This window comes from Paramisgurnus dabryanus, chromosome 16, assembly GCF_030506205.2.
Source record: "Paramisgurnus dabryanus chromosome 16, PD_genome_1.1, whole genome shotgun sequence".
NCBI lineage: Eukaryota > Metazoa > Chordata > Actinopteri > Cypriniformes > Cobitidae > Paramisgurnus > Paramisgurnus dabryanus.
The window spans coordinates 35,524,000-35,544,708 of record NC_133352.1 but is presented as its reverse complement, the minus strand read 5'-3'; the positions used below and the strand labels follow the sequence as shown (position 1 = coordinate 35,544,708).

Genomic DNA, 20,709 nt, shown 5'->3' with positions numbered 1-20,709 from the left:
CCTCCATATATAGGCAGCGGCACAGTCCCGGAAGTATGACGTCAGCGCACATGACCGGAACTCAATCACATGATTCAGTGTTGTTTTTAAAGAAAAGAGTGTTCATTCACCCAGACGTACCTGCGCTTCGTATCACTGTAAGTGTATTATTATACATATTATCATCATTATATAGTCATACAGTAATCATTAAACTATAATTTCGTAAGTAGACGCAGCATGTCGTTTATAAAGCTAGAGGGTTTATTAATATTTCCACAAGCACAATCTTAGAAAGTTGCATTGATGTGTTGTGTTGATGAAAGCAGCTGTTACAGTGATCACATACTTTGCATCTTGTTTGATCATTCTGAAGCAGATGTACTTTGTGATTTTTTTTCTCACTGGATGTTTTTTTAGCTGCACATGGCTTTGTTGGAATATCTGTATTGATTTGTATTTTTTTTTAAAACACTTTTTAAGGGTTGTAGTGATCTGTTATCTGTGAGCAGTCATGAGACTTGTGATCCTGGACGACTACGACCTGGCCAGTGAATGGGCCGCAAAGTATATTCGCAACCGGATCATTCAGTTTAAACCCAGTGCTGACCGGTACTTCACTTTAGGACTTCCAACAGGTAAACATAATACTTTATAAAAGACAGACAAATCCTGCCCTATATATGAATACAATTAAATATTGATTACAACTGCTGTTTCACATTTTGGCTTTAAACACATCTGTAGGGTTTTGAAATCTAATCTGATGAATTACAGGTAGCACACCACTGGGCTGCTATAAAAAGCTGATCGAGTATCACAAGAGTGGAGATCTTTCCTTTAAATATGTGAAGACCTTTAACATGGATGAGTATGTGGGTAAGTGTGAGGCACAAGGCACAGCTCATGAGAAGTGCTGAGTTTGCAAGATCTTTCAAAATACTGCAGAACAAAAGCTGCTGATGCAGGAGTATTTACACACTGATAATGCTGCTGTCACACATTACTCACGGTTAGCGAGTGTTTACACACCCGGTCTCGCTCAATTCAACATTAGAAATCAGATAGTAGAGGTAGACCGATTAATCGATTTTGCCGATTAATCAGCTAAGATAGGTCGTTGGTGAAACAATCGGCTATTGGCAAAAAATCCATGCTGATAGTTTTTCCAAATGCGTCCATTGCTTCATATCATTATGGAGTAATTAATTTCATTTAGCACATGTTCATGGTTCACCAGTATACATATTGGTTGATTAATCGGTTATCGGTAAGGAGGGACCAACTTGGTATCAGTAAAATCCACTATCGGTCGACCTCTATCAGATATCACCGCTTATTGGATGAGCTACTGCAGGGGTTTAGGTGGTCTTGACTAAAACACTAATTTCATCACGTTATAATTATGAGAATGGGTGCTGGCATATAATTGTCATGTAAAAATTGCTTTCAATGATCTTCCTTTTCTTGTAGTTTTATATAAATTACCTGTTTCCCATGGCATTACTTTGTCCCTGCAGGTCTACCCAGGGAGCACCCAGAGAGCTATCACTCCTACATGTGGAATAACTTCTTCAAACACGTCGACATTGAGCCTCAAAACACTCATATACTGGACGGCAATGCCAGTGACCTGCAGGCGGAGTGTAGCGCCTTTGAGGAGAAAATAACAGCGGCTGGAGGCATAGAGCTGTTTGTTGGAGGTGTGTTCAATACACATCCAATACATTTTCATATGAATAGAGAAGCACCAGTAACAGTGTACTGTACTTTAGAGCTCAATCTGTACACACAAAACCGGCCCTTTATAAGCAATTTAGCTATTAACTCATTTCAAATCAGCCTTTAAAAAAAAAGTTGGCGGAAATAATTGCATTTTTGTAAAGGACTTTTGTTAGAGATAGAGTTTACAATGTTGTTGAATTAGTTGATGCTTTAGTTTTTATACATTTGGCAAGAGCACCATCTAGTGGATTATAGCTGAATTAAAGATTACCATAAAAACTCATCAGGGAAGTGTCATTGGCAGGGAAAAGTTTTTTTCTTAATTCACGCAATAACTCGTCAATGACAGGGAAAGAGTTAAAGACCTCAAAAAGCATCACTAACCTTCACTATATAACATAATTCTTTCTTAAATAAAACATAAACAAATAAAGAACAGGGAATGGGATCATGCAGAACCCAGGCCAGATTCAAACCTGCCTCCCTTTGGTCCGGCATCTCTTATATGCACCCTATCCTGCACCACAGCTCTGACAGATCTTTTGATTTTGTTGATTTTCAAGGTATCGGTCCAGATGGGCACATCGCCTTTAATGAACCTGGCTCCAGTCTCGTGTCCAGAACCAGAGTGAAGACCCTGGCCAAGGACACGATAGTGGCCAACGCTCGTTTTTTTGGAAACGACCTTTCAAAAGTGCCCACCATGACTCTCACTGTTGGAGTGGGAACAGTGATGGATGCAAGAGAGGTAAATGGTGAAATTAATGGATTTACAGAAAAGCACATTCGAATGCACAACCAAAAGAAAAAAAAGCCATTTGTGACATATTTTCATGACAGTTAAGCACTTTTCAGCTTTATAATGACAGTGGATAGTGCCTCTTTTTTTAACCACCAAAAAATAAGAATTAACTCAAAAAACTACACAGTGGAGCTTTAAATAACTTTCAAGGCGAAGCGATGGGTTTTGTAAGGAAATGTTTATATTTCCAACTTTACAAACTTTGTCCGTACACTTTATACCCTTAGTTTTTGGGGTTTACATTTTTTTTACCCTTCTAGGGGATTAATGGAGGTGTGTCAGAGTTTCCTTATACTGCTTTTTTGTGTAGTGAAATTCAAAACAACAAATCCAATTTGCAGTACTATTTTTCAGAATAATGTTTACTTGTGAAACAGTATATGAATTCAGACATAACTGAGATTGTCATCTTTATTTCTAGGTTATGATCCTGATCACCGGGGCTCATAAGGCTTTTGCTCTGTATAAAGCCATCGAGGAGGGCGTGAACCACATGTGGACGGTATCTGCCTTCCAGCAGCATCCAAGAACCATTTTCATTTGTGATGAGGACGCAACGCTGGAGCTCAGAGTCAAAACCGTCAAGTATTTTAAAGGTAAATAACTGAGGGCTCTGATGTCCAAAACACAACTAGAGCAAGAAAAACCGATGACAAGTTGATGCTATGTAGATTTGTAGAGGAGCAAAGACACAAATGGCAAAATAAAATGTAAGCGTAGAAAGGTAAAAATAAAGCCGTGAGATGTTGTAGAGAAAATGTAATGAAACATCACTAGTTTCATTTTCAATATTAATGGTCATTATATAATCCCCAAACTATCGGAATCAGCAGCGGTATCGGCATATATCAGTCTGAATAATCGTCTATCAGTATCAGTGAAAAAAATTTAATATCAATGCATCTATAATTTTTTCCAAACCTAGTACAATCATGGTGTTTAACATATCTCTTTAAAATCTTTAGATATCTTTTTTCTATTTGTAAACATACTTTACAGAGGTCTTTTTTTAATTAGTTTTGTATGAAGTTAAATATGTGTCTACAGGAAGTAGGTTTTTAGGATAGACATGAACCCTGTCTGGAATGTCCATCACAAGCTCTTTTCTCAGACACAGGGATCTGTTCAGTATTAAGAGCTTTGCTGTCTCCTCAGGGTTTAATATCTCATAACGGAGATGAACTTTACAAACATACTGAAAGATCTTCTGTCCTACAGGGCTGATGCACGTTCACAATCAACTTGTTGAGCCTACGCTCAGCGTAAAGGACTACATGGACTGAACGCAGCAGACGGTACATCTGAATCATCTGGAAATGATGGCATCACTTTGAATCGGTGGAAACTAGCTTCAGGGACCACAGCGGTTTTGAATGGTCATAAAATGTTTCAAGGTCAATGCCAGCATTACAGGGTCTGCATAGACAAACACAAATTACTTCTGTGATTGCATTTCAAGGTGCTGTGCTTACTCTGATTTAACAACGTCATTACTTTATAACTACACTATATGGCCAGTATTAACAAGAAACGTCCATAAAGTGTTGGGATTACTGTAAGTCAAATGTACACAGACTCTCATCCTTCAACTCTTTAGATTGGAGATGTGATCAACAGATTATCTGTTACAGTTCCTTCCTTTTATGTCTAAAAAAAGTGTATTTCATTTCAACTTTTCAAAAAGGTCAACATTTCAAGTCAAGATCATTTTTAATATTACAAACTACTTACAAAGTTAACTTGAATGTGAATTTTTACTCCCAAGGTGAATTTTTGGGAATGTTTTTTGTATCTGTTACATAGACTTGTACACTCCTAAACTCCTGGAAGATGCCGAGATCCAGTTTAGTATGTTAAATTTATATATCAAACTTATTTAGTCTATGATGGATTCTTAGTGGCATATTTATCATTTCAATGTCAGTTGTTTTGCATTTGTTCACCTTAAACTTAAGCACTTCTTTAAATCCAATTCACATTTCTAGACTTTACTGTATAGTCACATTTTTTGTGGATTAACACATTTATTTCCAATCTGTATGAACCAACTGTTAATAGATTTGCACTCCAAAAACCAAATCATTATTTCATGTATTTCTTTACTCGTTCAACGATGCACAATAAATGAAAGATTTCCCTTTTCTGTCTTAAATATGTTTCAGTGTTTGCACAGGACAAAGTATGACATTACAAAAGCTCAAATCATCTATGTGCAAAGCACAAATAACCAAATGTCTTCAAATGAAAACCATGCTGACGAGAACTTTTGCATCAACTCTTCTGCAAAAACGCTTTGCTTGCAGTCTCTTCTGGAGAACCCTGCTGTCGTTTCGGCATCATGAAGATTAATTCATTCAATCTCACTTTGTTATATTAGTCCAAGTCTCACATCTACAAATCAAGCCCCAGGCGGCCTGAAACTCAGACGGCTTTTATGAAAAATTACTTTCTTTTAAGAACGTTGATGAAAGCGTCTTTCGGTACATCGATATTTCCGATACGCCGCATTTTTTTCTTTCCTTCGGCCTGCTTCTTTAACAGTTTCATTTTCCGCGTAATGTCACCCCCGTACTGTAATATATAAATAAATATAAATAAACATCAACAGAGTAAATAAATATCTATTGAAAGAAAGAGATTTGATACTTACACATTTTGCTAAAACGTTCTTTCTGTATGCTTTGATTCTATAAGACATCAAGAAGGACTATTCATTACTAAAACCTTACTTTTTGGTAACTCACATTTATTTTGAATGCATTGACTCACGTTTCTCTCGCGATGATTTTGCTCCCGATAGCCGCCTGCACTGCGATTTCAAACATCTGTCGAGGGATTGAGTCCTTCAGCCTCTCACATATTGCTTTTCCCATACTGTACGCCCTCTCTCTGAACACACAGACAAAAGTCAGACCTTCTCTTTCTTTTGAATTTATGTTTATAAAAAACTGAAGTTAAGCTTTACTTGTGAACTATAGTGGCGAGTTCCTCCACTGGCCGTCCGTTGAGCAGAAAGTCGATCTTAATCAGTTCAGCTGGTTCATAACCGGCACCTTCATAATCAAAACTGCAGCAAAACAGGACAAAAAAAATTAAAATCTGTGTCCCTGTTCTTTTTTATATAGTGGGTTATTTAGCTGTTTGTGCATGTATAAGATCTGCATAGTTACAAAGCTCGGTCTCAATTCTAAAGAGATCACTGATCCAGAGACCTGCCTAAAATGCCTCAAATCCAACTTTGCTAGGAAGTTTTAATGCTTGTGATTCACAGCCTGTAAGTGTGTTTTAATTAAAGTACTTGATGTTGACTCTGCAAAAATACAGCTTACAGAATTTATGTTAGTTTAGTTTGTTAGACGTAAGATTAGTGCAGGAGTCAAGTGATTTGTTTTAGACAGATAGTAAAGGTTATGGTTCAATTAATGGACTGTGTTGAAAGTACCTGCTGTAAATAAACAAAATATTAATAAACCTACCATATGTTGTAGGCATAAAAGTTATAAATTCATATTTAATTAGGAGGTTAGCTATCATTTTGACAAATGGCTTAAATACATTGTATACACAAAACCATATCTGCACTGCTGTGGCAGGCCATCTTTTGTCCTGTATTTCAGAGTGAGAAGGTTGGCAACCCTACTGGGTCAAAATTATTGATTTTATTTGCCAAAATTTATTTAGTAAAGATCATGTTCCATGAAGAAATTTTGTAAAGTTCTTATCGTAAAAATATATGCATTTATTATTATTAATAGGTGTTGCTTAAAGACTTAAAAACTTTAAAGGTGATTTTCTCACTATTTTGATTTTGCACCCTCAGATTCCATACATCAATGAAAAGTTTATTTATTTAGCTTTATTAACTCTTTTTTGTGTTATTATCGGAGATCCTATATAAGCTTAGCAAAATATCAAACCTGCCAGTAGTGTTGTAATTCTCGAGACCGGTCTCGGTCTCAAGACCACTTTTTAAAGGTCTTGGTCTCGTCTTGGAATCGACCGCATTTTTAATCGGTCTCGTCTCAGTTTTTAGACCAAAAATATCAAATTTAAGTGATTTTGTGCATAAAACAAGCAAAAAAAAATCTGCCAATGGGGTAAGCTCATTTTTTTTCTTGAATTTAGTGTTTAAGAAAAAGGTTCAAGATTTTTTTGCTTACCCCATTGGCAGATTTTTTTGCTTGTTTTTTTTTTTTCACAAAATCACTTAAATTTGATATTTTTGGTCTAAAACTAGACTTATTTTCTTGTGTCGTTTTGCTCATCAAGAAAAAGCATCTTAATTTAAGAATTTTTGATATTTTACTGAAAACTAGACAAAAATACTAAGAATTTTTTTTCATGAAAATCATTTTTTGCAGTGTACATCACAAATTTATTTTTTTATCATTAATTTTATGCAGTTTATTCAGGTTTTGCATATGATATTGGCATTGTTTAAGTTTCTCCAAATGACAATTTTTCTAATTTTATTACTAAAAACACCTGCATTGTGTTAAGTGGATGGCAAGCCATGGAAAGACAGTTCAGAATAAATGGTTAAGTTGATTTCAGCTCTTTAGTCTTTGTTCACTTTTATTTGCTTATAGTCAGAGATAAATGCCCACATATCTGCAATGCCTTTGATTATTTTATCAACTTCTCTCATGGCACACACACACACACACACACACACACACACACACACACACACACACACACGCGCGCGCGCACGCACACACACACACGCACACACGTACACACACACACAAGAAGTGCCTAATCATATGCATATTCCACATTTTATCATAAGTGTTTTAATGCAATGATTTGCACTGGTCTTGGTCTTGACTTGGTCTCGGCCTGTCTTGGTCTTGCCCCTTTAAAGTCTTGGTCTTGTCTCGGTCTCGGCCTGTCTTGGTCTTGACTTGGTCTTGACCCTTTAAAGTCTTGGTCTTGTCTCGGTCTCGGCCTGTCTTGGTCTTGGTCATGACTTGGTCTCGGTTTAGGTCAGGGGTGGGGAACCCTGGTCCTGGAGGGCCACTGTCCTGCAGAGTTTAGTTCCAACCCTAATTAAACACACCTGAAAAATCAAATTCAAGTCTTCAGGATACTTGGAAATGAAATTCAGGTGTGTTTAATTAAACTCTGCAGGACAGTGGCCCTCCAGGACCCAGGGTTCCCCACTCCTGGTTTAGGTGGTCTTGTCTACAACACTACCTGCCAGGAATAGGTCGTCCATTCTCTCATAGCAAACTCACCTTGCATATCCTGATGACATGGACTTCAGCTGGTCGTAAAAGTCCACTACGATCTCATTAAGAGGGAAGACGTACTTCATCATCACTCGATGGTCATCAATGTACAACATGTTCTTCTGAACGGCCCTGCGGTTCTATAACATAGCAGAGAGTTGTTTGACTTAAAGGGCACCTATCAAGCAAAATCCACTTTTACAAGGTGTTTGGACATAAATGTGTGTTGGCAATGTGTGAACACAACCACCCTACGATAAAAAAAATCCACACGCTCATTTTGTTTTTTAAAATTCTCATTAAATCAAAGCAGTCTCATTAGACATGCTGTTTTTATTATCTGATCAATGTGAGGTCACACTGATAAAGCTCCAGCCACTTAAGGTCCTGCATTCCCATAGTTTCCACCCTCAGCGAGTTGTACTCTGTCCACTAGATACTATTATCTCAGACTTTATTAATCAGATCTATTTGAACTAAAAGCGCTTACTGTCTGTTTGTAAGGAAGTGAGGACCTGTAGCTCATTTGCATTTTAAGGTACAGACATTAAAACAGTGCGTTTTGCTCCCACCCAAATAGGGGCATTTTGGACATGATATAATAAATGATCTGTGAGGTTTTGCCGTGCTGAAACTTCAAAGACATATTCTGTACACACCTTACACAGAGACTTATATTACATCTTGTAAAAAGGCCATAATAGGTGTCCTTTAAAACATGCACTGGCTTATTTTTTTTGTTTTTAGTAGATGCTTTAGTGACTTACAATACATGAACAGTATGACTGATCTCCAGTAAATCTCACCTGACACAGGCTCATGATCTTCCCAGTAAAGTCGTCTGGAGCGATGATGGTTCCCATCACCATGGGTTCCAGATACTCTAAAACCTGTGACCTCTCGGGGAACTGAGCAGGGTTTATGATTGTGATCTCTTCTGCACCGTGTTCCTAAAAAAATAGACTCAACTGAGCAATTAATTTTTCTTCAACCCCGCATGTTCCTCTTGTGTTTTGTGCTGTGAAAGAAACCCATCACTCGCTGATATACATACAGCTCTATTTCCATGTACATCATGTAATTGCCACAATGCTGGGTGTTCTTAAAGGGGACATATTATGAAAATCTGACTTGTTTCATGTTTAAGTGCTATAATTGGATCGCCAGTGCTTCTATCAAACTAGAAAATGTGAAAAAGATCAACCCAGTAACTTAGTTTTGGTAAACCATTCTCTGCAAGCATGTGAAAAATAGCTCATTGAAATTTGGCTCCCTTTGTGATGTCAGAAGGGGATCTTATTATAATAATACCGCCCCTTAATCTGCACTATCCAACCACAGCACTGCCATTTAGTGCAGAGATCAGCTCATTTGCATGTTTAAGGACACACCCAAAAACAGAACATTTTTGCTCAAACCTACAAAGTGGCTTTTTAACATGTTATAATAAATTATCTGTATGATATTTTGAGCTACAACTTAACATACATACTCTGGGGACACCAAAGATTTATTTGACATCTTAAAAAAAGTCTTGTGAAATGTCCCCTTTAAGCTGTTGCTAATGTGCTGTAAATAGCTTTTATATTGATATATTTTGTTGTTATCTTGTCCAAGATATTTTAGGTTGTATATTGCTCAGGTCCCTCCCTCAATGTTTATCTGTTTTATTACCCGTAGCTATTTTAGTTTTTAATTTATTTTATCATAGTTTTATTAATATTTTAAATAAGCTTTTTTATATTTTTAGTTTTTATGTTAATGTTATGAAATCTTTTGTAATTTTGTCATTTTATTCATTTTTTCTAATATTGCTATTTACGTTTAATTTATTTTGACTTTAGTTTTTTTTTTTATAAATAATTTTAGAGCCTCAAACACATTTTAGTTTATTGCTAAGGAAACTTTTAAAATTTTTATTAAATTTAGTTTTCAACTTATATTTACGCTTATGTTTTATTTGATTTTAATTAACCCATTTTTATGTTAAAATGATTAAAAATATATTTTACTATGGGTATTCCTGAAGGCATAAACTGCAATAAAAAAAGTTTAATCTTCCGAATGAATGAAGGATTCCACATCCAGTTTTAAAAATAATGAGCCTGTCACCCACCATGAAAAAATGGGCAATCAGATCACCATTCACTTGTTCATGTCTTTATTCCTAACTCCAGGTATGTCTATAACCCCTTTCACATAGCATGTTAATCCCATAAAATTGCCAGAGTGCCTTCTGATTAACGCCAACACTTTCTGGAATCATTCCCAGAATGGGGTCTTCGTAACATTGTTGTAACATTCCCAGAATGCGTCCTGTATAATCCAAATGCAGGAACAATGCCATAATGGTGTGTTGTAATGATGCTGCATTGCCTTAAATGCAGATCAAAATTCAGGATTAAACAAATGTCTGCAAACTGCACTGAAGCTGAGATCATTCACCAGCTTAATGGAATGCTTCCCAATGGGCTAGTTTATGATCAATGCAGAAAAAAACATGCAATGAAAGAGAAATCTTAGATAATAAGCAAACTTAAGACAGTGCGGAAAAATTCCACCAAGTGCACGATTTATTATCATCCTAAAATCTCATCCTAAGTATCATCCTAAAGTCACACGTCTTAACGGGATCTTTACACGATATGTATGAATCCATGCAAAGATTCCAGAAAATCACCGGCAGTGTGAATTAACTAAAAAAAAACGATGATGGGAAAAATCCTAGACACATCCATGTTTTTTCCGTAACTTGCGTGTGAAAAGTGCTCAGCAGTAAGTGACACTGTCCTTAATAAACACCAGTAATAAATAACTCATTGATTAAGAGAATACAGAAAACATCAGAGAAATGTTGTGAAGTCTCACCTTTATAAGTTTAGCAGATGATAAAACCGCCTTGTATGGCACAGTGGGAGCGGTGACGATAACAGATGCGTTATACTCTTGCTCCAACCGCTGGTTAAAGACCTCCATGTGCAGCAGACCCAGAAAGCCCAGTCTGACAAAGACACAGCCGACTTATTCCTGCTCATCTAACACTCAACTTATAATAATAGTTTCTTATCACAGTGTGTGTGTGTGTGTGTGTATGTTTACCTCCAGCCGGCTCCAAGTGCCAGGCTGCTGTCCTTCTGAACGCTCACACTGGAGTCATTGAGCGTCAGTTTCTCCACAGCGCTGCGCAGGGCCGTGTATTCTGATTGGTCCATAGGATACATGCCTGAAAAAATAGCATCTTTTCAGCCTTACATCACATATATCTATTGCCTGGGGCTGAGTAATATACCTAAAACGTGATTTTTTTATATTTTAAAAATACTTTATAAAGTAGATTTGGATATAACATTTAAAATGTTTAGTGCAAAAACACAATAAAAAGTCATTGCATCACACCCTCCTATAGTACACAGACATTTAAACTTTGTTTTAAATTCAAGCTCAACACGACTTGCGTCTGGAAGGGTTAAGCCACACACCTGCAAAAACCATGGCTTTAGCTGGCTTGAAACCCGGCAGCGCCTCCACAGGCTGTTTATGGAGGTAAAGCGTGTCTCCAATCTGCGCCTCTTTTACCTCCTTCATTCCTGCTATCACGTAACCCACCTGCCCAGCATACCTTTAGAAACACAATTTAAATGTAAGAGATCAATTTTAACTCTATTTCAAACAAAAACAAACAAACAAAACAGGAGAAAAAAAGTTTAATTTGTTCTCTTTTTATAACCTCTTAAATATGGACAGGTTTCTTCAAAAATATGAAATTTTGAGCAAAAAGCTGAAATAATTGCATTTTTGTAAAGGACTTTTGTTAGAGATCAGATTCAGAACAAAGATCAAAGCATAAACTGTGTTTAAAAATGATTAAATTCGTTTTTGCATCAGTTTTTGTATAAATTGAGTAAGAGCGACATCTAGTGGACAATAGCGAAATAACAGATTACCGTAAAAACTCATCAGGAAAGCCTCATTGGCAGGGAAATGTTTTCCCGTAATTGTCATGCCGCTTTTTAATAAAGAAAATGCACTATACGAACTTAAATAGCTGTAAAAGTTATTCAAATGTAACAGTTTAAATGTCATCATCTGTCACCTGAGTTTACTTTAATAATTTTAATGTAAATTTTAAAAAAGTCATGATAAAGTTTTATAAAATAAATTATTTAGGGAGAGTAAGTAATTCATTTATGAAAAGCCTGTGCCTCAAAATATCGATAATCTTGCCAGTGGGACGCCAACTTTTACTTTAGTGTTTTGCATGTGAATTCTTATCTAATCTTGACAAACTATATATCATTGTAAAGCTCTAAGAGTGTAGTTTTTGAGGAAAATATAATGTAGTGTACGTTTTTTGTTACATGACCTCGCCGCCCATAGGAATGTGACATTATTTTATTAATTTGTGACAAGAGTATGCAGCAAACCGTTGACACCTAGTGGCCGTTGTTGGTAAGACCACTAAAAGTGTGATACAAACTTCTTTTTTTGCGATTTTAACTTAAAGGCGGGGTGCATGATTTTTGAAAAATCCTTTGGAAAAGATCGTCTGGCCGGGTACCAAAACACACTTGTAGCCAATCAGCAATAAGGGGCGTGTATACTAACCAACATCGTTGCCTGGGTTGCGTTTGTGTGGGGCGGGTCTATCAAAAGAAGGTCCAAATTCTATTGGGATGGGGCGTGTTTGTTTAGGTGATTTCAAATGTCAACATTGGCTTTCAGAGATCATGCACCCCAAAATGTTTTAAAATATAAAATAAATACTTTATTTTTCTTTTTTTAATAAATTTAAACTAATGTTACTATTTTTCTGTTTAATACTTTTACTTCCAAAGTTATATTCATTTGTTGAAGGTGCACGTCAACTTTTCACCCCACACTCAAAACAAGGGGGCCGGAGGGGTTGACGGGTTTCTTTAAGAGATGTTCACTGATAATGTCAATGACTACTTGGCATCACGGCAGCTGCAATTTTGTTTATATTTATCAATACTTCAGTCTGTATAGTGAGTGTATGTGAGACACTCACAGAGTTTCAGTCGGGTGTTCGTCGGGTCTCAGGATGCCCAGCTCATTGATCTCATAAGTTTTGCCTAAGTGGGCAGAGACAATCTTGTCCCCTTTGGAGACCTGTCCGCCGAACAGAGCAACACTGGCCACGACTCCTCTGTAATGGTCGAAGGTTGAATCAAAGACGAGGGCTTTAAACGGATCATCCACTCTTGCTGTCGGCCTGAATGAGATAGAAAACGTCTATTTATGCCACTACAGATGTTTATTGCAATTATTCATTCATTTAAAGCAGCCCCAAAGGTGCATATGTCAAAAACATACTGACTAAAGTTACACAAAGTATGGGAGAAAAGTGAGATCACCTGATAGGAATGTACTGTAGCAGAGCAAACACAAACATCACGTGATATAAATCACCAAAAAAAAAAAACTAGTCTGACAACCCGAAAAATCCTCCTGATAATATGCAGCAGAACAAGTTTTGAGAAACACAAATATCACGTGACAGAAAACCCGAATATTCCCCCTATATGAAAGATGGCAACGTTGGGTAAAGTAAACCAAACCCACGAACAATTATGGCACCCCAATACACCAGAAGGAGGGTGAAGAGAAAAATGATTAATTACAGAAGAAATAAAGATGGACTATCCAATAAAAAAATTAAAATTGAAGAAAAGAATGAGCCAATTGGCTTTGAGCCCAAACTTGAGGAGAGGGAAAAGCCTATGAACTTTCAGCCCGAAATTAAAGAGAAGGAAGAGCCTATGGACTTCAAATCTGAGGAGGAGCCTATGGACTTTGAGTTCAAGGCGCAGGAGGGGGAGGAGCCTATGGACCTTGAATACACTGAGGAGGAGGAGCCTATGGACTTCAAATCTGAGGAGGAGCCTATGAACTTTGAGTTCAAGGCGCAGGAGGGGGAGGAGCCTATGGACTTTGAATACACTGAGGAGGAGGAGCCTATGGACTTTAAATCTGAGGAGGAGCCTATGGACTTTGAATATGCTGAGGAGAGGGAGGAGCGTATGGACTTTAAATCTGAGGAGGAGCCTATGGACTTTGAATACGCTGAGGAGCGGGAGGAGCCTATGGACTTTGAATATGCTGATGAGAGGGAGGAGCCTATGGACTTTGAATATGCTGAGGAGAGGGAGGAGCCTATGGGCTCAGAAAATGAAAGCAAGGCAGAGATGAGTCAACTGACTCAATTGATTGCTGTATATGATTCATTGTGTACATGTGTATATGTTAATGTGACTCTGATTCAAGAAATTAATAAATAAAATATGTAATCTTTCAGTTGTCTTGTTTCATTTGGGTCATAAGCATTAAATAAATCATTAAAACGACATACTAAAGTTATAAAGCATGTGATTATAGTGAGATCAGTTGATAGTTATGCAGCAGAACAAGTTTTGAGAAACACAAACATCATTTGATATGAATGTGTGACATCACAAAAAAAAAAAAAAAATTCTGACACAGTTTACCCGAAAATTCCCCCTATATGAAAGATGGCAACGTTGGGTAAAGTAAACCAAACACACGGACAATTATGGCACCCCAATACACCAGAAGGAGGGTGAAGAGAAAAATGATTAATTACAGAAGAAATAAAGATGGACTATCCCATAAAAAAATAAAAATTGAAGAAAAGAATGAGCCAATTGGCTTTGAGCCCAAACTTGAGGAGAGGGAAAAGCCTATGAACTTTCAGCTCGAAATTAAGGAGAAGGAAGAGCCTATGGACTTCAAATCTGAGGAGGAGCCTATGGACTTTGAGTTCAAGGCTCAGGAGGGGGAGGAGCCTATGGACTTTGAATACACTGAAGAGAGGGAGGAGCCTATGGACTTCAAATCTGAGGAGGAGCCTATGGACTTTGAGTTCAAGGCTCAGGAGGGGGAGGAGCCTATGGACTTTGAATACACTGAAGAGAGGGAGGAGCCTATGGACTTCAAATCTGAGGAGGAGCCCATGGACTTTGAATACACTGAGGAGAAGGAGGAGCCTATGGACTTTGAAGATGAAAGCAAGGCAGAGATGAGTCAACTGACTCAATTGATTGCTGTATATGATTCATTGTGTACATGTGTATATGTTAATGTGACTCTGATTCAAGAAATTAATAAATAAAATATGTAATCTTTCAGTTGTCTTGTTTCATTTGGGTCATAAGCATTAAATAAATAATTAAAACGACATACTAAAGTTATAAAGCATGTGATTATAGTGAGATCAGTTGATAGTAATGCAGCAGAACAAGTTTTGAGAAACACAAACATCACGTGACAGAAAACCCGAAAAATCCCCCTATATAAAAGATGGCAACGTTGGGTAAAGTAATGACCAGAATACTCACGGGGGAATCCGTTTCACCACCTCTTGGAGAACTTGGTCCACATTGGTGCCCAATTTTGCCGAGATCTACAGAGAACAGTCGCAACAATCACAGTTCACAATGTCAAAAGAGGATTAGAGATTTACAATGACAATCATTTGAATAATAAAAAAAAAGAGTTAAGAGGTAAGTTTTAAGCTCACCCTGATACATTCTTCCTTTGGAATATCGAAAACCTTTTCGATCTGTTTTTCCACTCTCTCTGGATCAGCATTTTTCAAATCAATCTAATAATAAAAACATCATCATTTCAAATGGTGTAAGAATATATCTGGATGAAAATGAAAAGATCTGAATACCTTGTTTATCACAGGAATGATTGTAAGTTGAGCCTCAAATGCCAGGTAGAAATTGGCAACAGTTTGAGCTTGAATGCCCTTTACATTAAGAAAGCAAATGTCACAAGCTCAATAAATGTTTCAGAAATGTTTTATGTTAGAAGTAACCAACTGTTATTGAAAAGCTTTACATTATAGTGACTGACCATCCTTTTGTGTCAGTTTTACCTGATTTGCATCTACAATAAGCAGAACTCCTTGGCAAGCGGAAATGGACCGTGACACCTCATAACTGAAGTCAACATGGCCCTAAAAACATGTTGGTAATAAGTCACACAAATGGATTATTCATAATTTAACTTTCCGTAGTTTCTACTATTAATTAGGAATAATATAGCAGTGTTATCTGACTCCATAACTTACAGGTGTGTCGATCAGATTAAGCAGGTACATCTGTCCATCATGCTGGTAAAAGAGAGATGCAGTCTGAGCTTTAACTGTGATTCCTCTCTCTCTTTCCACCTGAAGCTTATCCAACACCTGCTTGTTATTTGCCGTCGTTGCAATGGCTCCTACGCACGCACGCACGCACAAACAAACAAACAGATTTGAATAGCAGAATAGGTCATATGTCTTTAAAGTGTGTCCCAAATGACATACTAAATACTGTGCAGTTTAACTATGCACTATGAATCATGTTCTCTAGTGTATGAACTTAAGAAGGGTACACTTCATTATTTCGGTTGAATGAGTCCATCATCCGAGTACTTACAGTTCACTTTCTTTTTTGTATTATTTTTTATTATTTATGAACTTGTCCAAAATTTGACAAAATACTTTATACAATCAAGGTTACAACCTTTCCCCCAAAATTACCCTCCCCAACAAATTAATTAAACTAACAAAATAGAATACAATAATGAAAAACAACTACAACAATAATAAAAAGACAATTGGAAAATAAAAATAAATAAATAAAAATATAGATATAAAAAATAAATAATAATAATAATAATAATAATATAATAATAAAAATTATATACACATAAACATAATTAATGAAAATAAATACATACCTGCAGGATAATACAATTCAATACTCTGACAAATTTAAAGTGGTCTTTGCATAGTTATAAAAACCAAACAATTTCAAAGGTCACATTTAAGCCTTTTCCACAAACATCTTCATAGTAATCGTTTAAGGAGGGAGACTCTTCATCTTTTCAAAATATGCGATCATAGGTTCCCATTAGGGATGCTAAACAATTAATCGCGATTAATCGTTAGCAGAATAAAAGTTTTTGTTTACATCACATGTGTGTGTAAACTGTGTATAATAAATATGGATATATATATAAATATTAACACATTCATGTATAATTTTAAGAAAAAAAATGTATATATAATAATAATAACTCATTGAAGAACAATAGGGTCCTCACACCCCGGTGTGCTCGGGCCCTAATTAAGTATTTATATTTATATATAATATAAATTAGGGATGGGCATGATTAATCGACGATCGATAATTGATCGTTAAGAATTTAGTCGATGACGTTAATTTGTTATTGATTAATCGAATACTTTTTTTTATCTAATGCAGGTTGCGTTGCCTAGCGAAGCGTGTGTCTTGAAGCAATTAAATTAATTTCACTGTGTGGCAGCAATTCAACATTTTACCACCAGGGTGCAATATTTGACACCATACTTCGTTATCTGTGACCTTCCGTTTTGATTTAAAAAAATTAATCATGAAGAGATAATGATTTTTTGGAACAATGAAGTCTCTGTTTAAGAATGAGGCTCGCAGCGGCAGGTTCCGCTGCTTTAGAGCACCGCATATTCAAGCACATATATGTTTCGTTTGTCTAACTAAATGTAGTTTAACTGTGTGCAACAAGTTGATCTTGTAATAAAGGTCTCATGGAGGAAAACACGCTGTATTCTTGTATTCAACATTTTTGAATTATAAAAGTTAAATAATTAGTTTATATGATAAAAATATTAATGATTAATCGATAGTCGATCGTTAATTCTCCCGACAATCGACTAAAAAAATTTAATCGAATGCCCATCCCTAATATAAATTATACATAAATATACAAATGTATATACACATGTAAACAATTCTAAAACATATACATGCATGTGTGTACATTTATTTATACAAAGTTATTATACACAGTTCACACACATATATGATGTAAACAAAAACTTTTATTCTGCTAACGATTAATCACGATTAATCGTTAAGCATCCCTAGTTGCCATGTCTCATAAAATGTTTGGACAGATCCCTTCATTAAATATTTAATTTTCTCTAATTTCAAATGTAAAACCAATTCACGCATCCACATTGAAGCTTTAGGTGGGACTGTTGATTTCCACTCAAGTAATATTTTAAAGTTCACTTTCTTGTTTGGAATTTCCAGTGTGAACCTACTACTTACTTTACTTACTAGTCCCATCGCTGGGAAATTTGTCTTGGACATCGTGCAAAGTCAGTACATACAACATACATTATAAAAGACACAATGGCAGGTCACAGTATTATATTTCTATTTATGCTTTGATTGCAGTAGGAACAAATACATTTTGAAGTCAATTAGACCTGCACATCAAGACCCTGTACCTCTTTCCTGATGGTATTAATTTAAAGTTAGCAATCAGAAAATAAGTCTCATCCCCAACAATTTACACTACTTATACCATAAAATGACGAATATGTGATTTGGGACACATTAAATATTTTTGAAGACTTTAAAAATCTACAACATATTTATTTGTGGACAATATCTTTCTGTCATATGCCTGCATATATGACTGCTATTTGTTTGGGGTTTACATAACCTGCGATCACGAATGGCCAAGCATTTCTGTACATATATCTCATGTCACTGCCTTCGTGATGGATGTCATTTAAAGGAAGTTATTTTTTAATATGACAGCCCACCTGTAATCTCCAGCAGCCTGTCTGCCAAAGTACTCTTGCCGTGATCAATATGAGCAATGATGCTGAAGTTTCTAATCCTCTCCACTGGAAACTTTGACATGTCAATACTCTCCTGTAAACGCAAACAACTCAAGGACGTAAACAACACATACATACAAAAGAAACAACCCCCTAAATTCAGATTAGGGGTCATTCAGTATGGATTTAATGTCAGAAGCAAAATTATGTTAAGTACAGTAAAATCATAATGAAAGAATATGGGATCTCTGCAAGAACCGTTCAGAAAGATTTGTTTATATTTCTTTAACTACAGTGATAATTTACAAAGTTGCTAACAATTTTACAATAGTAACAATACATGAATATACAGTAGTCCCTAAAATGAACATGATTTGAAGATAATGTACCTTAGTTGAATTACTGCTGAAGTGTCTCACAGGACATGAAGCTCTTCTCATCCATCTGTGTCTGATCACAGTACATGTACTCGTGCAGTCCTGATATCTTCTTTTAATGCGGAATAGTTTAATATAAGGACAGGGTTTGACAAAGGGCAGAAAGAGCCCGTGGGATCTTAACACTGTCGGATTCATCATCTTTATTATTACTTTAAAACATCTTATTCCTGTATGAACAATCAGTATTTAATCTGGGTTACATGGCGAATATCTCCTTCGTTTGAAAATATCGCCTAGAGACTAAAATACAGATTCAAAACCGCATTTTTAAATATTAAAAGCATCCAAGTTTAAGGTTGAGCAGTTCAGTGTGACAGCTACAGAGGGCTGCCATGTTGAGTGAGACGTCATCACGCGCGTCACGCTTTGAATTCTGGGAAATGTAGTTAGACGCTCAGATGTTTTAAAAGTGTTTGGATACAAAACCACATTAAATAATGAATTGGATTGAATTGGATGATAAAATTAAGTCAATAAGTATCTGCAGAATAATGACACAATAGAGCTTATCTTTCCGAGCCGTAATTTCTATTACTTCATAAATCGGTAATTTTTGACGGACTACTGTATGAAGTTATTTTTATTATTATTATTATTATTATTAATTTAATTTATAACATAACATAATATGAGGAGAAAAGGAAAAAGAAATAAAACTAAAGTTATGCTGCGTTCCAGACAACTCGGATTTCGGATATGTCGTAAAATCTCCGACATCAATGAGTTCCAGTCAATCACACGTTTACCACATAAAGCCACTATGAGACGCATATTGCTATGAGATGCATGTTATTTCTTGTTTATGTGAGTTGAAAGGTCGGATACCTAACTTTGTTTGCCGTTCCAGACGTTTACTTGCGGGTTTGTTTGAGGTCGATATATCCAACATCCGAGTTGTCTGGAACGCAGCATCATTTCTCCTCAAGTTAACACACAGGAGGTCATCAAATTAACATTTACACGACCACTATGTTTGAAAAACAGAAACTGTACAAATACCTTTTTTTTATTTTTTAGATTTGTTGCTTAATTAATTAAATAAGACACCTATTCGTCTAAAACATTTTGCTTGAAAACTATTATTGAGCACGCTTTCTTTAAAATAAATGCTTGAGAGTCTAAGAATAGAATGATTTACGTATTCTATTATTAAAAAAATCTATTTTATTTGTTATTTTGAGAATTTCCGTGTATATGCTCTTGTTTCCCACATGGTGTCACCCTAAACACAATTTCCAACCAGTCAATAAGTAGGGAAAAATCATTACCATGGCAACATAACAGCCCACTCACAGTGAGCAGGACCCTCTGAATATGGCTTCAATAAGAAATCAAATGAAAGATGCTGTTCTGGTTTTGATGGCTGACGCTGGTAGATATTTATCCTTGTCATGCCTCTCCTCAGGCTTTAGCATCTGTCTGAAAATAGCTCTATTATTTGATTTCACCTGCAACATCAGATGCTTTTATAAAGATATATAAAGATGAACACTAATATTAGCAATGGAAAGTGATTGCAGCTGTAAGCACAGTTATGTAAAATGCAGTTTGGAGTGGTTATGTATATAGTAATTCATTTATTTATGCATATATGAATGTATAATTCCTCATCAAGCATTTTGTGTGTCTTAGTGAATACATTCTGGATGAGTGTGTGTGTTTGTGTGTGTGAGAGTATGAAGTGCTATAAATTAATCTGCATTTCAGATCTGAACCTCGATAGATTTATCAAAGTGCAGTAAAACAAACCCACATAAGTGCCTTTTTATTTTGGTGATGTCTGAACACTATATTCATCAGTATGATTTATCGACCCTTCAAATTCAGACGCAAGGCTAGAGAGGGAAAAGCAAATGGAAAGGGACG

At 36.1% G+C, this 20,709-nt stretch overlaps 2 protein-coding genes across 3 annotated transcripts; one reads left to right on the top strand and one right to left on the bottom strand.

Moving 5' to 3' along the window:
- Positions 1–3,834, top strand: gnpda2 (glucosamine-6-phosphate deaminase 2). Its single transcript, XM_065242181.2, is given in 8 exon segments — positions 1–137; positions 463–617; positions 757–858; positions 1,500–1,682; positions 2,268–2,452; positions 2,928–3,102; positions 3,725–3,777; positions 3,779–3,834. Coding segments are annotated over 7 exon segments (855 nt in total). The 5' UTR covers positions 1–137; positions 463–493; the 3' UTR covers positions 3,812–3,834.
- A 751-nt stretch (positions 3,835–4,585) lies between these two features.
- On the bottom strand, positions 4,586–19,268 carry guf1 (GTP binding elongation factor GUF1). Of its 2 annotated transcripts, none has more exons than XM_065263867.2 (17): positions 18,793–19,268; positions 18,386–18,497; positions 15,857–16,005; positions 15,662–15,742; positions 15,455–15,532; positions 15,299–15,382; positions 15,117–15,181; positions 12,770–12,973; positions 11,220–11,359; positions 10,840–10,963; positions 10,609–10,741; positions 8,547–8,690; positions 7,747–7,880; positions 5,472–5,573; positions 5,276–5,395; positions 5,157–5,193; positions 4,586–5,077 (listed from the first exon to the last, which is right to left on the bottom strand). In XM_065263867.2, the coding sequence occupies exons 1-17, from the start codon at positions 18,979–18,981 to the stop codon at positions 4,949–4,951; spliced, it is 2,025 nt and encodes a 674-aa protein (XP_065119939.2). In that variant the 5' UTR covers positions 18,982–19,268; the 3' UTR covers positions 4,586–4,948. The 2 variants fall into 2 exon arrangements, with proteins under 2 accessions (XP_065119939.2, XP_073668213.1); XM_073812112.1 differs by having other exon boundaries at positions 18,386–18,501; positions 18,794–19,263.
- Positions 19,269–20,709: the final 1,441 nt, after the last annotated feature.

What these genes read in the sequence shown, in the direction of transcription:
- guf1 (XM_073812112.1), bottom strand. Translation starts at nt 18,981, where the DNA reads ATGATGAATCCGACAGTGTTAAGATCCCACGGGCTCTTTCTGCCCTTT. An exon ending in TCATTCCTGTGATAAACAAG is followed by an intron (nt 15,383 to 15,454) that starts GTATTCAGATCT and finishes TTTTATTATTAG; the next exon opens with ATTGATTTGAAAAATGCTGA. An exon ending in TAAAGCCATGGTTTTTGCAG is followed by an intron (nt 10,964 to 11,219) that starts GTGTGTGGCTTA and finishes CTATTTTTTCAG; the next exon opens with GCATGTATCCTATGGACCAA.